The 17,021-nt window shown below is 32.0% G+C and overlaps 1 protein-coding gene and 1 non-coding gene across 2 annotated transcripts; both read left to right on the top strand.

Moving 5' to 3' along the window:
• Positions 1 to 438: 438 nt before the first annotated feature.
• LOC131176186 (small nucleolar RNA R71) lies at positions 439 to 546 on the top strand. The gene has a single exon (XR_009146311.1). It is a non-coding gene; the product is annotated as a small nucleolar RNA R71 (small nucleolar RNA).
• A 9,026-nt stretch (positions 547 to 9,572) lies between these two features.
• LOC110640470 (RNA-dependent RNA polymerase 1) lies at positions 9,573 to 13,833 on the top strand. The gene is given in 6 exon segments (XM_021791788.2): positions 9,573 to 9,707; positions 9,933 to 10,469; positions 10,566 to 12,418; positions 12,544 to 12,605; positions 12,608 to 12,693; positions 12,798 to 13,833. Coding segments are annotated over 5 exon segments (3,363 nt in total). The 5' UTR covers positions 9,573 to 9,707; positions 9,933 to 9,953; the 3' UTR covers positions 13,644 to 13,833.
• Positions 13,834 to 17,021: the final 3,188 nt, after the last annotated feature.

Raw genomic sequence — 17,021 nt, 5'->3', positions numbered from 1 at the left:
GTTGAAGCTTGATTTTGCTGATTCTCCCATGAAAAATTGGGATGATTCCTCCAAGCATATGAAGGATAACCTACTCCACAGCTCATTGTTCCTTCTGCATAAGTAACTTGTTGAGAACTTCCAGAGCATGATGATGAACTGACTAGCATACTTAAATCCTCCATTTTCTTAGCAAGGACATTAGTGAGTGCATCAAATTTGGCATTGATCATGTTGAATGGATCAAGCTCATACATTCCAGCAACTTGCCTTTTTTGAGTTGGAGTTGACCCTCTTGGACTACTCCATAGATGACTGTTCTTTGCTATTTTCTCTAATAACTCATAAGCTTCATCTTCATGTTTAATGATGAATTCCCCTCCAGTTTGAGCATCAATGATTCCTCTGATAGCAGGAGTGACGTTTGTGTAAAAATTCTGGTTTATCATCCATTTGGGAATGGCATGATGTGGACATTGTCTCTCCAACTCCTTCCATCTCATCCATGACTCATAAAGAGTCTCATCTTCTCTTGGTCTAAAAGCAATCATTTGATTCCTCAACTCTTGAGTTTTCAGTGGAAAGTATTGGGCAAGAAATACATCGGTGAGTCGCTCCCAATTTGTAATTGAGTTGTGAGGTAAAGAATCAAGCCAATCCAATGCTCTATCTTTCAAAGAGAATGGAAACAATTTTAGCCTTCTTTGCATCATCAGATACTCCTGGTTGCTTTTGCATGTCACAGATCATAACAAACTTCTTAAGATGAGTATGAGGATTTTCTGAAGGATGACCTCCGAATTGAGAATTCTGAATCATTTGTAGTACTCCAAAATCCATCTTATAACTATTTGCATCAATTCTTGGTCTTGCTATACTCTCTCTTAAATCATCAAAATGAGGAAATGCGTGATCCATCATACTTCCCTTAGGCACATTAGCATTTACAACTTCTTCACCATGAGCTGCATTTTCATTGTTTCGATCATTTTCACCATTATCACAACTGATTCCAACTCTTTCTTCAGCCATTTCTGTTTCAATTTCAGCTGCTCTCAATGCTTCTTTTCTTCTTCTAGTTTCTTTCTTGTTATCTCTACAAAACTTCTCAATTTCAGGATTAAATAATAAGGATGTGTCACTTGTGCTTCTAGCTCTTCTTATAAAAGATTAAAAGTACCTAAAAAAGAACAAACAAACACAAAATGAAAAGATAACAAAAATAAAACTATAAACGACTAAAATAATCAAGAATTCAATCTTAAACAAACAACTCCCCGGCAACGGCGCCAAAAACTTGATGTGTCCCTACCGCAAGTGCACGGGTCGTACAAGTAATATAGAAAAGATATCGTTCCCACGAGGAGTTGTGTTAATGATTGAATTTTTGATGTAAAATAAAATATGTTAAAATTGTATTTTAATCAAATTAATAAAAGAAATTTAGGAATTTGAAGCAGAAGGTATGAAAATGCAAAACTAAATTCAAATAATGACTAATTTAATAATTCGCAAAATAAAGAAGTTAATAATAACGAAAATTAATAAAATAAGATTAAACTAAACACTCAAAAGTAAAATTCCAACCAATAATTAATGAAAGACGATTCTGGAGTTAAGGGTTCATATTTAAGTCATTTTGGGATTTTCCCTAGCTAGCCCAATCCATGAAATTTATGGGTTTAAAGGAGATTAATTCTAAAATCCTTTGAAAACTCTTTCGAGTGAGACAAAGAGTGCCTTAATTAACTTAATCCTACTTTCGTGGAGTTAAAATTAACCAAGACCCATTAGGTTCTTTAATCAATCTATTAAAACCCTCTTAACCCTTAGTCTATTTCTAGATCTAAGTTAATTAAGTCCAATTTCTTGATTAACTATCACTTGGTTTTCTCCTTTCGGTGCTTCAACCAAGGATTAAGAACATAACTTAATGGGGCCCTTCATTAAGCATGTGAATAAGCACACAAGAAATGGATTAAACCTCATAAATTCATTAAATTGGGACTAACCCAGTTCAAATCCACAAAAATAACTAAAATATTACATCCCTTACTCCAGAATCAAAATAAACTACTCACTATCCATAATGCTTACAAGATATATTGAGTTTAAATGGAAATAAAGCTTTAATCTAAGCTAAGAAATAAAAAACTCAACACTAGAAATGTAGGAAAAGGTAAGAAGAGAAAGAAATCCCAAATCTGGTTGGAAATGGTGTGGAAAACTAAATATGACTCTTCAGCTGCCCTTGCTCCTGCTCCTTTTCTTCCTTTCTTTCTTCCCCCCCTCTAAAATGGGAAAATGAGACTATTTATAGCATTTTTCTGACATGGAGCCCTAAAATGGTGTGTTCTAGGAGGAATTATCTGAGGGAATCTTCTGCCAGCTCATTAATGAACTCTTTATGGGACTGCATAAGTGGACTGCATAAGTTATCACGATCCCTTATGCGATTTCATTGATTCGAGTCACTTATGCGAATCGCATGACTTGGTGCATAGGTTATGCACAATTCCGTGAAGGTGCATAAGGAGGCGAGAATATGCATAAGCTATGCGATCTCCTTATGCACATTTAATTTGGTTCGAATGCAGTGATCTTTCTCCTTATGCAGATCTGCATAGCTTATGCGGCAAGTTATGCACAATTTGATCAATGCATATTTCAGCTTGAAAACTTGTTTTTGACATCTTTGGCTGTAGAAGTCACTCCTCAATGGCAAAATTTCTCTTCATTCCTTCAAAAACACCATTTTTCCTACAAAACAAAGTAAAATATACAAATTAATCCAAAATCGACAATTATGGAAAACTAACTAATTAACTAATGAAATTAGCTAAAAATAACTAATAATAGAATAAAATAGCTATGAAATTAGACCTAAATGACTATGCAAAATGTATGCATCAATACTAACTAAAATCTTTTGACTTATCCTCTTTTCTGTTAGGTCTCCCACAAGCAACCTACCTCGATTTACAATCTTCATGAGCTTTCTTGTATTCTTTTTAAGAGTTTCTTCTGCTTCCCAGAGACCAAAAGCTCTAAGGAAAGCCTTCATTTTAATAGTCCAAACAAGATAGTTTTCTCCATTAAAAATAAGAGGAATTGGATTGGAGATGTTTTTTCGAAGCCAATAGTCAAATTAGAGATATTTGAGGGTTTTTTTTTCCCAATTTTTTTCAAGGAGGTTAAGCATTCCCTCTCAAATGCACACACACAACTAGAAGTGTACAAAAAAACTAACAAATTAATTAATCCGACCAACCCGGGTAAATTCAAACCAAAATTATTGATTTTATATATTTATATATTGGTTATGGTTTGAGAATAGTTATAAATCAAATTTTTAGTTTGGGTTTTGGGTTGATATAGTAAAAACTGAATCCAAACCGTGCGTCTATATATATATATATATATATATATATATATATATATATATATATATATATATATATATATATATATATATATAAGAAATATTAAAATAACTTTATTTTATTTTTATTTAGTTTTACTGAATAATACATCTTAAATTAATATTTTATTTTTTCAATCAATATATAATAATATGTATATGAAAAAGATTTAACAAGAATTGAATTATAAAAATAAAAAAAATATTAAAATATGTAAAACCTGTCCAAACTGAACTCAACTTGCTTAATGTAAAAATCAAACATATTTAATTTTGTAATTTAATTTATTAATTTTGATTTGAATGCTATCAAAATTCACTTTTCAATTTAATTTAATAAAATATATTGAGTCTGCCCAAACTGACCCGTGCACGTCCACACACAACACATAACCCCTAAATATCAACATGGCCGTGATGCCATATTTCTTTTTTTCGATTGGGCCCCTAAGAGTGTGGACTTATGCTCTCATTATTCTCCATGTGGGCTTCTTAATTGGGCTTTGATTATGGACCTCAACTGCTTGTCAAGCCATTTTTACTTGCTGGGCTATCACAATTTAAGCCTCTCAATTTTTTGTTTCCCAACATGTGGGATTTCAACCCACTTTTCCAACAACTTTTTTTGGTTCGCAAAGGTAAGCTTAATTGATTCACTGCAATTCATGAATCGTATCAATTTGGTTTACAGTACATTAAAAAAACTCAGTATAATCTCCAAGTTTAAAACACCAAATCAAATCATTTTTTTTTAATTTTTTATTTTAATATTTTTTATGATTTATACAATTTTTTTATAAGATTAGTATTAATAAAAAGAAAGTCTAAAAATTAAATTTTTTTATCAATTAAATTTAAAATATAATAACATCCTAAATATAATAGAGCTTTAACTGAAATTTAATAATTTAATAGGCTATGTAACCTTGGGCTTCATGAATTGTTTTAACTGGCCTTATATTTAGGTTTAAATCTCACCAAACCCATGACATTTGGCATTTAATAAAAAGTCAAAGATTTTTATACATGCAGATGAGGAAGACATTCTTAATCTACTTGAAGTCCCGCCCACAGTTAGCAAAAGAGTCCTCCGAGGACGGAGAAAGCTGTCGACACTTCTTCTTCCTCTTATCTTTTTCTTCTTCTTAGCATTTTCTCCTCCTTGAATTTCTACTTTCTTTTTTGTAATTTTTTTTTTTTTTTTTAGCTTTTGGATCTGCTCATTTTGACAATTTGGGTTGCGTACCCTTGCAAACCATAATCATCAAATATCTAGCAAATTGGGACAGACGAACTGCAGAACTCATGAGAGTCCGGTTCATTTTATTTTTTGGGATTTGATTTGATTTTAATTTTAAAAATTTTAATTATTTTAGTTTAGTTCTACTTTAGAGTAAAAAAACTGATTAAACCGAACCTAATTGAAATTAACTTAAAATGCTACCTTTTTAGTTTTGGGGGTCAAAAATGTTTTAGTTTTAGTTTTAGTTTTTTACGACATATCCCTCCATTCTCTTAGCTAGGGATGCGCAGTTTTCAGTGTGAATCGAAAAACCAAACCGAACTCCATTCAATCGGTTTGGTTTTTTAGTTTTATCGGTTTGGTTAGATTTGAAATTTTGAACATATTCAGTTTTTTATTTGGTTTGATTTTTTATCTGTTAAAACCGATTAAACCAAATAGTAAAATGACCCAAATAAATTTTCAGCCCAAGATGCATAAGCTTTAAGACCCAAGATGCATAAGCCTTAAGGCACAAGATGCATAACTCGGCCCAAGATGCAAAAAAAAAATAAAAATTTTAATAGTTTTTATTTAATGCAACAGAACCGAACCGAATCGATATTTTTCAGTTTGATTTAGTTCGGTTCTTCTTAGGTGTTTGGTTCGATTCAGTTTGTTTTATATTTTTAAGCGATTCTATTTTTTGATTTTTGGTATTCGATTCGGTTCGGAACCGAACCGACATAATGCTCTCCCCTACTCTCAGCCTCTCACTCTCACAAGTTTGTTCAGACCATTCCCTCTTGCATTGCATGACACTTGTCTTCTCTCATTGCACTCACTCTTCTCTTCTCTCATTGCCCTCACTCTTCTCTTCTATGAGACTACCATGGTACCAACCTTCTCATCTCTCCTCCATTGCGTTGTCCATCCTCGCCTGACCTCTGCGGCTTTGCCTCCTCCTCATCACTCGGTGTGGGTGTGGCCATCCTCGTCCTCTTCTTGCACCAGTGGCCCCAATCTTTATTCAGCCAGTCCACTCTTCTTCTTTTGTCAATTGGTTCTTTAGTCTCACTTTTTCAATTTTCAGATAATGTTTGTACATATACATGTTATTGCTTGGTTTGTAATTTGTATAATTTTGTAAAATGTGTGTGGGGTTCTTGATTGTTGATGATTTAATTGAAATTGATTTGGGGCTTGTGCAATTTTTGCTTTCAATTAATTTTTAATTTAGGGTTTGTGCAATTTCAACCGTAAAAGGAATTTTAATTTAGGGTTTGCTCAATTTTTGCTTGCAATTGAGTTTTCATTTGCGGCAATACAATGAATTACAGAGTAATTACTATTATGTGTTTTCATTTGCTGCAATTTTTTGCTTGCAATTGAGTTTTAATTGAAATTGCATCTGTTATAATTTGTGCACACCCTTTAAGTTTAAATCGATTGATTTAAATCATCATGATTTAATTCAATTTTGTCTGTATTTCAATTTAATTTAATTTATAATATTTATAAATTTAATTAATTTAATTTCGATGATTTAATTGAATTTGATTTTAATTGAATCCTCACCCTAGTTTGTCCAGACACAGCAAGGGATATTATCGAGAATGCCTCTAAGGTTGTGGTTATTGGTGGTGGTTATTGATGATCATGCGTCTAATCAATTCCCTGCATCATTATAGGCATCAAACGAAACTGATGTTGTAGTTAGTAGAACTTATCATCATGTGTCTTTAGGAGGGAAATGATAGCATATGGAAATTCTGCATCTTCTAGGAGATCCAAACTCAAGGATTGTCCTCATATCTTACCGAATACCTTCTAACCTTGAGCTCAAAACACTTATTTTTATGTTCTTTATTACATTTATGACTCAAAATTTTAATGAGATTTAAAATAAGATAAATATTTTTTAATAGGATGGAGTTTTATAAAATTTTTATTTTAATATTATTTTTAAATTGAATGTAACTCCTAATTAAATTATAATTGAGAGAATTAATACTATTTATTGAAAAAGTTAGTTAGATTTTAACATTATCGTCAATTATTAAGAGGGTTTTACCAATTATTGAAAATTTGACTTTATCCATTAATGAAAAGTTCTTGTACATTGGTTAGGGCTCTTGCCCATTGATGAGAGGGCTTTTACTCATGTCGAATTCAAGAGGAATGAATTCTTATCCATTGGAAGTAGAATTCAAGAAGAATGAATTCTTATCCTTGTCCATATAGTTGAAGACACTCTTTACAATATAGTAGTTAAAATAGTAAATATATTAGGTTATATTTAGAGAAGAATAAGAATAGTAACTAATATATTTACTATGAGCAGTTATATAGTGGAAATTCTCTGAATTAATGAGTAATATAGTTTTGAACTTGTAATTAATTAATTAATTTATGCTATCCACCCACTCTCACATACACATTAATTGTGATTACATCACTTCTTTGCTGCATAATTAATTTATATACTATAAATATGTCTTCTGCCGTGTATGAAATCTATCTAAAGCTCCTCATGATTTTTTTTTTTTTAACCAGGCTTCGTATTTTTCAATTTAACCATCAGGGAGGACCTCTTAACACAGGCTAAGCATTCCCTTCTCATATCTTTCTTATATTAAATAATTGTATATCATTTCTAACAAACTACATTACTCATTTTACTAATTCTGGAATTCCAAGCTGATTGGATATCTTTGTTTGTGGAGATCAAATACACAGGGGGCTGCACTTAATTCCATTCAGAAAGCTGAGTTGCAGTGGCAGAGCTAAGCATTACATTATGAGAGACCATATATAAGAATTATAAATATAATATATTTATGTGTGAGTGTGCATATTTGTAAAAAAAAATTATTGATTATATAGCATATAATTTATATTAAATTAATTTTTTTAAAATTAATAAATATGTAATTATCAATTAACTAAAAATATATAAAAATAATAAATGTTAATTTGAATTATTTTTCTTATAGATATAATAATCTTATTAATAAAATCTAAAAAAAATAAAACATTCTTTATAATTTAAATGAAAATTTTAATAAAATTAATAAAAAGTAATTATGTGACTAATATAAGCTAATAATAGAAAAAAATATTATAATAGTACAATAATTTTAATAAAATATGTTACATTATAATTGATTATTTATAATATTAAATAATTAAATATATTTTTTAACTCTATTTATTTATAAATTAAAAAATATTCTTAAATAAAAAAAATAGAAATAAAGCATTTTTTAGAGAGAAAAAAAAAAAATTAGTGAGAGCTATTGGGGATTAGGGGCCTATGATCCCTTAGGCCCCAATATAGCTTCGCCCTGCTGAGTTGCTGTTATAGTCCACTTAGTTTTAGTATTGGGTTTTGTATTATTTGTACTCACTGTGGTGAGATGAGGTGATTTTTTATCATTTATATTTTCTATTCTTGAGATGCAGATATTTATCTTTGCATTGAGGTTGAGCAAATTTGCTAAGTTTTGTAGTACAAGGCTTGTTAACCTGCTGCTTTGAGTGCATTTAATCTGCTGTTAAATATATTAGTCAGAGTGTGATAAAGTTAATTTTAATATTAAAATATTTTAATCATAAGAATTTCAAAATACTTCAATAGTTTTTTAAAGAAAATTAAAATAATATTTTTTTTTCAAAAGGTATATTTAAACCACAATTACAAATAGATTCTTACAATCTTATTAAAATACTTCTACAGTTTGTGAGAGGCTATTAAAACATGAGATGATCATTCGGTATTTTTATTCTTTTCAATCTTTGTAGATGGAAACATGTCCATCGAGAGTGTTTCAGCCCTTAATAGGTTGACTCAATATGAGCAGTATTAATCTTAATCCAATGAAATGGGAATACTTATGCAATATGTAAAAAAAAAAAAAAAATCTTCATTAATTTCATTATTAAGTATTATTTTTTGTTTAATTTAAAATTAATTAAAACCAAAAACTATATTTTGTATTTAAAAGTTTATTTACTTTTAAAATTTTACTATAAAATAATGAAATTTCTCAAGACAAAATAACATAATTATTTTTGTGATAAATTGATAAGCTTTTAGTTATTTATATAAGGAAACATATATTTAATAGCATTAATAATAATATAATCTTTTTTTTATAATTTTTAAGGCATTAAATTTCATTGAGTTTAATTATATAAAAATGTTATATTTTTAATTATTTAATACTATTTTATTTACTATATATATATAGAGAGAGAGAGAGAGAGAGAGAGATTCACCACTAAGTGAGACGTGGTTCCTTGTAAAACAAGTTGAAGTTTCGAAAAAGGTTAATTTTGTGACTTATAGTAGGGTTTTTTGTGACTTATAGTAGGGTTTTTCCGTAGTTATATTCCATCAATGATTAATCTTTGGTCAAGTAGAACGCAACTTCTACTTCAGCAGCAAGCTGAGGAATTCCCTCTTCAAGGGAAGGGCCTTCCTTGTAACTTTTTCCTCTCTAATGTGATTTTCAATGTCATTTCCACTAATCTTTGGCCGCGTCAAGAAGAAGTCCTACTGGTGGTGATGTGTTCTCAAAGCACTGGCCCTTTTTGTTGTGAGGCTGTGGTCTCTGCAGCAGTAGAAATCTCTTCTCGTCAATGGGAAACCTTGTGGGGCAGGAGGCTCTGATTAACGAGGAATCTAAGTAGATATACATAGCAAAATTAAGAAACGATGAAACTCACTGTGAGCTTTCATACTGTTAAATCTCCATTGGCTTGGGGACAAAAAAAAGTCGAGATACGCTTTCTGCATTTCTTCCAAAGCTATAGCTTGTTGACATGTGTCAACCCCATGGGAGTTTAGGTCTTCAGCCTATCAGATAACTCCATCTGGTCCAACAGATGATGCCCACGTAAGCATTCATACATCATTAGCCGTCATTCTCTTTGTTTTCTTGGAGCGTGCTGTTTTTCCAAGATGGTTGACTACAAATGACAAGCAACAGTCCCTGTGTGTGGATTTATATTAATAGCACTCAATAGAGCTTTGGCTTTGTGTCATTGCAGTGAATGCTCATCGGACTCTGCAACTATTAGGTAAGAAGAGTCCTCCCCTTTCCTAATGCTACACATTTCTTTTAATTCCTCTGTTGCTCTCTGCATCACTCCATGGCCCAAATTTCCATAGTTCATACATGGCTAGGTCTTATATTTTTCTTAGATTTTTCTCGTGGGTATTGGGTATTATTTAGTTTCTGGGAGCTTTCATAAAGCGTGCATTTAAAGCTATTTATTAACTTGGTACTACATGTGAAACTGCAGTTAAAATTGATTGAACACAGAATGTCCAAGACGATCAGTCTCTATGGATTTCCTTACGTTGAGGATCCGAAAGACATAAAAGACTTTCTGGAGGAATATACAGGAGAAGGAACCGTTTATGCTGTTTATGTTGCACTACCCAAAAGTTCAAGTTTAAGAACATATGCTAAAGTTCAATTCACTGGCATAGAAGCTGCTGAAATCATCAAATCATTAGCTGATTATTACCTGGGGTATGGCAATTCTTATCTGAAAGCTCGGGACGCCGACCATGACATTGTTCCAATGCCAAGGAACTTTGTGCAACGTATAGATAAAATTACATTAAACTTTGGATGCCAAATTTCCAAAGAAATATTCTCTCTTCTGTGGAAACAGGAAAATGTTTCGGTTAAATTTGGGTTTAGACTCAGAAAATTCTACTTCTTGTTCTCTTTTCTTTCCATTGATTACAAGCTTGAGCTTTCCTATGAGAATATCTGGCAGGTTGATCTACATCGTCCTCGTGGTGGAACCAAAAAATTCCTTGTCATTCAGGTTTGTCAATTTAACTTCTGAGACCTCATACGTCATACTATCTGTACAAAATTCAATGGTGCTCCTAACATCTTCTCCTCCTTTGTCCTTTGACAGTTATATGGTGCTCCCAAGATTTATCAGAAAGACACACCTGCTCGAAGCTATTTTAGGGAAGCTACTGATGACAAGTGGGTCCGGGAAGTTGATTTTACTCCATCCTGCTGCATTGGGCAGTCCTCTGCTTTGTGCTTGGAGCTTCCACTCGACGGTCAGCTTCCAAATTTTCAGGAAAATTTTGTATACTACAAAGAAAATGAAAGCCAATTCGATCTGGTGACAGGTTCAGCTTTCTCTTGCAACTCAGATATTGTCCCCATTGTGAGTTCACCCCACGGATTCCACTTGCCATATGAAATCTTGTTTAAAGTTAATTGTTTAGTCCAGCATGGCTGTCTTCCTGGGCCTGCACTTGATGCCAATTTCTTTCGGTTGGTTGATCCAGACAGAGTAGAAATTGCATACATAGAAAATGCTCTCGAGAAACTGCGCCATTTGAATGAGTGTTGCTTCGACCCTGTAAGCTGGCTCCGTGATCAGTACACGAAATACATTACTTCTGGCAGGCTTCCAGAACCACCTGCTGTAGCTTTAGATGACGGATTGGTATACGTCCACAGGGTTCAAATAACCCCTGCTAAAGTATATTTCTGTGGTCCTGAAGTGAACCTCTCCAATCGCGTTTTGCGCAATTATCCCGATGATATCAAGAATTTTCTTCGCATTTCATTTGTTGATGAGGATCTAGATAGACTTTATTCAACAAATTTATCTCCTAGAACATCGTCTGTCAATGAGGAAAGGCGAACAAAAATTTATGAAAGGATACTGTCAATACTGAGAAATGGTATTGTCATTGGAGAGAAGAAATTCGAGTTTCTCGGCTTTTCACAGAGTCAATTACGAGAAAATTCTGTATGGATGTTTGCTTCTAGGCCAGGGCTTACTGCAGAAGACATCAGAAAGTGGATGGGAGATTTTCGTGAAATAAAGAATGTGGCTAAGTATGCTGCTAGGCTTGGCCAATCTTTCAGTTCATCAAGGGAAACATTCAATGTTTATAGGCATGAAATTGAAATTATTCCTGATATAGAAGTTAACAGTGATGGAATCAACTATGTTTTCTCCGATGGAATTGGAAAAATTTCTTCAGAATTGGCTCATAGCATAGCCCAAAAACTTGGCTTCAGAAACTATACTCCATCAGCTTTTCAGATTAGATATGGTGGTTATAAGGGTGTTGTAGCTGTTGATCCAACCTCACCAAAGAAATTGTCACTGAGGAAGAGTATGTCCAAGTACAAATCCAACAACACTAGCCTAGATGTTCTAGGATGGAGCAAGTATCAAGGTTGTTTCCTTAATCGTGAAGTGATCACTCTTTTGTCTACTCTTTGGGTTAGGGATCGTGTTTTCGAAAGCAAGCAAGAGGAGGCTGTAGCCCAACTTGATGCTATTTTGACAGATCCACTACAGGCACAGGAGGCACTTGAGATGATGGCCCCGGGAGAAAACACCAACATTCTCAAGGAAATGTTGTTGTGTGGTTACAAGCCAAGCACAGAGCCATTTCTTTCAATGATGCTGCGAACATTCCGTGCCGCGAAATTGTTTGATTTGAGGACCAAAACAAGGATATTTCTTCCAAAAGGCAGAGCAATGATGGGATGTCTGGATGAAACTGGGACGCTGGAATATGGTCAAGTATTTGTGCAGTATTCTTGTGCTAGGAATAGGCAGTTCTTCAGCTGCAATGAAACACATGAACAAAATCAGATCTTGCAGGGGAAGGTTGTTGTCGCTAAAAATCCATGTCTACATCCTGGAGATGTTGGTGTCTTGAAGGCTGTGGATGTGCCTGCTTTACACCACATGGTGGATTGCATTGTTTTTCCACAGAAAGGAAAAAGGTAAATTTTCTCAGATAAAGGTTGCATTATGTATAATCTCAGATAAGAGTTCTATTATGTATAATCTGTCATGCTACTGTTTATCCAAAATTAATTGCTGAAATCTAGTTCACATCTTTGATTAGACCTCATACAAATGAATGCTCGGGAAGTGATCTCGACGGAGATGTCTACTTCGTTTGTTGGGACTCGATCTCATTCCTTCTCGGTGGTATCCACCCACGGATTATACGGCGGCCAAAAGTATGATTCTAGATCATGATGTTACAATTGAGGTAATTATTTCTTCAATGAACCTGCCTGTTAGAATGTTAAGATACATGTATCTCTTTTATTTCCTTTTTCCCCTTTGTTTTCAACATGTTTATATACTGTACAGGAAGTCCAGGAGTACTTTGCAGACTACATACTTAACGACAGCTTAGGAATCATTTGCCATGCCCACATTGTGTTTGCAGATAAGGAGCCTTTCAGGGCAATGAGTAAAGAATGTATTGAACTTGCTAAGCTCTCATCAATTGCAGTTGATTTCCCCAAGACTGGTGTGCCAGCCAAAATTCCACCACATCTTCGTGTGAAAGAGTATCCAGACTTCATGGAAAAACCTGATAAACCGAAATATGAATCGCAGCGCGTCATTGGGAAGCTTTTTCGAGCTGTAAAGGACATCGCACCTAGCACTAGCCCTGTAAGATCCTTCACCTGGGAAGTGGCAAGGCAGTGTTATGATCCTGACATGGAAGTAGAAGGGTATATGAATTATATAGACGATGCATTCTACTACAAAAGTCAATATGACAACAAGTTGGGGAATATGATGGATTATTATGGGATAAAAACAGAGGCTGAAATAATCAGTGGGTGGATCATAAAAACATGGAAGTCATTTGACAAGAAAAGGGATTTCGATGCGATTATGTTTTCTGTAAGGTCATTGAGGAATCAAGCAAAAGCCTGGTTTAATGAGACAGAAAGTGATGATTTATATGCGAAAGCATCAGCTTGGTACCATGTGACATACCATCCAAATTATTGGGGTAGGTGTAATGAAGGGTTGGATAGAGATCATTTCCTGAGTTTTCCTTGGTGTGTCCACGACAAGCTTATTGAGATCAAGAAAGGCAAAGCAAGTGATGTTAGTAGTATTTCTTCACGTTTGTCATCATTGGCAAGAGAGTTCAGCAACTCGGTGTCATTGAATCTGCACTTAGGGACTGAGGACTAGATGGGATCTTTAGACTCTTTCTGTCAATCTGCTCTAAATTAAGAAGCATAGAATTAGAATCACCTAAGTATGTGATTTTTTTTTTTTTGTAAGATAGAACTTGTTATTATAGCGTCCAAGTGTGTGCTATTTACTTAATGATTGTAAGGTATTAATAATGGTGTGATTGGATTGAAAATTGAGTTTTTTGTTTATCCAATTATTTGTTTTATATGTTTATGGGAGATTCTTAAAGTATATTTAATTGAATTTATGCTTAGAAACTCAATATTTTTTTCTTTTTTTTTTATTTCTTGATAAAATTTTTTTATTTAAATTTAATTTATTGTAAACTTAAAAAATAAAATATATAATAAAATATTTTATGTATTTTAAATTCATCACCAGATTTAAATAAAAATTTCCGATCTCACATTAATTTTAGCTGAAGTGATGTAGACCGGATAACTCCAGCAACTGCGCAACGAGGAAGTTAATGATTTTAGTAAAGATGGTGCAGACCGGATAACTTCGACAACTACGTCCCGACGAAGTAGATATGGGACCCACTTATTATTGTGAGGAGGTCATTTTCCACAAGCAGACGCGGGGACCATATCTTAATGCAATGTGGGATATTTAACTTTTACGCCAAAATTTCTTCACTGCCATAAAAATATTCTCTCCTGAAAGTGAAAAAGTTTAGAATTTGTATGTGCAATAGTTTTATATAAATTATATTATAATAATAATAATAAAATAATAAAATTATATAAAAATAATTTTTTTTTTCATAAATAGTCCATCGTATAATAAATTTTCGAAATCAACTAGATTGTCTAATTCTCCGTGACCTTAATGCACAAATTAAATTTAAAAATGTGACCAAACTTAATAATTCTAGATAATACTATTCCATATAGATTATTCAAGTTTAATTCAATTTTTTATTTATTATTTTAAAATTCAACTTAAATTTGTTTACTGTTTCAAATACCTCACAAATTTTGGGATTTGAAAACAAAATGCTTTATTGATCAATTTTTTATATGGATAAAAATTACTATTATAATCTAAATAATTTACCATGACTTTTAATTAAAGCTATTGTTTAGCCCAAATTATCCTATGTCGTCTGTTCTTCTTCATCATTGAGCTAAAAGTCACTTCTTAAAATGTCATCTAAATTTCAGTTAGCCACATTAATAGATTCTTCATCTTTTTGTTCCAAAAAAAACAAAAAAGAAACTTGTTCTCTAATTTATTAACATAATGAACTAAATCAAATTCTTTATTTGTAATATTATTAAGAGGTAGTAAATTTTAATGGAAAAATAAATATCGTACAGGTGAGGATTTGGAAAAATTATAAAAGGTAATTTTATGTAGACATTTAATAAATAATATTTTAATATATATTTACTTCACCTATTTTTGTTTATTTAGATTTTTTTTATTTAAAATTATCTATTAAATTTAAAAAAATAAATATTATCAATTATTTTCTTCAACTTTATCATTCATCTCTGTCGCGTATAATAAATATTTAGTCTAATTATATCTATCTTAATTGCATCAACTATTTGTCGCGTTGAGATTTAATTCTTTAATTTTCCAAAATCTATTGATGGCGATGGCAGTACATATTCTCTTAATTAAATGCAAGCATTAGTGGTGGCAAATATTAATGGGGAGAGAAAATTCATTATAAGGTTGATCCAGTTTTCTTTGTCTTTCAGTTTTCGTGTGTTTTCTCCGGTTTGGTTTTTGGGTTCCTTCCCTTTCTCGATTTGGAATGTAAAGTTTTTTACTTTTTGGTGTTTAGGTAGAAGATCTTGGCTTTTCAAGGTGAGGGTGGTTTTAAAGAAGATCTGGTGCTATAGGAGTTGGAGATTGAAGTTCAGCTTCAGTTTGCTCTCTAGGTTCATCTTGTCCTTCACTCGGTGGGAAGTCTTCGATGCTGGAAGAAAAGCCTTTGGAGGTGTCTAGCGCGGACTTTAAAGCGTGGTTGCCACCTTCCCATGGCTATATCGAGACTGAAAATGCCATGGCCCTATCTCTCTCTTTCCCTAAGTTGTTGGCTGTGAGCTCGATCTCGTTTTCTCTCTAGAAGTGTTAGACATGGCCGGCTGCTCTTTCTTGGCTTTGGATGGTTTACTCTGTTCTGCTTGGCTTCTGTGGAAGAGTTTTCCATTCTTGGCTTCCAGTTGGTATTTTGGTCCTGCATTTATAATGGTAGAATAGTAGGGTTTGGCTACTTAGGATTATGGGCCTAAATGTGGGGTTTGCTCTTTGCGTAGGGGACTTCCTTTATATTCAGACCATGGTCTTCGTCCATGTAGTTTGGCCTTTGGGATTTTATGCAATGGATTTTACATTTCAAACGAAAAAATAAAAATAAAAATAAATTAGAGTAATTAAGTAAAATAAAGAATAATTTAATTAATTATTAATACATTTTTATAAAAAAGTTTCATAAAAATATATTTTTTTTCTTCTTATGGCTTAATAATTTATTTTTTTAACAATAATTTAAATTATATTATTTATATGTTTGTTATTATTTTCTTTTAATTTACGATTCCATGAAATTGATGATTTGGGAATCGGGGTGCAAAATTGGCCAATATAAATCTATGCATTTGCGACGTGGCTCATTTATTTGATAATTACCATAATGCTATTGTTAGTCACAATCACAAGGATAAATACTATTTAATTTAAATTGAATAGATTGAATTAAATTATCTTAATTTAGTAATTTAATTTAATTTTTAAGATAATTTAATTTAATTTTATATTTTAAAATTTTTAATTATTTTAATTCGATTCGATTTTAAAGAAAAAAATTTATTAAATCCAATTAAATCGAATTATTTTATTAATTTTTATTAATTTATTTTTATAAAAAATTTATGAATTATATGTAATTATATATATATAAATTATTTAATTTCATTAATTAATAATTATTATATTTAAATTAAAGTTAAAATTATATTAAATAATTTAAAAATTAAATTTAAATTAAAAAATTCATCAAAACTCATAATTAATAAGTTCAAACTGAATTAAAATAAAATAATTTAATTCAATTTAATTTTTCATCTATTATAATTATAATTTGATTTAATTTTTAAAATATAATAATTTAATTAATTTAATTTTAACCTTGACAATATACGAATTCAGATGCTGGCATATCTATTTTAAGTTTGGTTTTCCAATTGGAAACGAGAGCCAAATTTCCATCAGACGACATCACACGTCAGCAAATGATGTGTGCTGCGATGGAGGGAATTGTCGCCGATGCTGTATTAAAAAAGAAATAAAAAAATTGACTTGATTCATAGCCATTGCAGGAGACCAAAGCAAAGAGGGACTACTGAGAGTTGGGAC

The sequence above is a fragment of the Hevea brasiliensis genome, chromosome 18 (genome assembly GCF_030052815.1).
Source record: "Hevea brasiliensis isolate MT/VB/25A 57/8 chromosome 18, ASM3005281v1, whole genome shotgun sequence".
Classification (NCBI taxonomy): domain Eukaryota; kingdom Viridiplantae; phylum Streptophyta; class Magnoliopsida; order Malpighiales; family Euphorbiaceae; genus Hevea; species Hevea brasiliensis.
The sequence above is the reverse complement of the archived record's forward strand: the minus strand, read 5'-3'. Positions and strand labels throughout refer to the sequence as shown.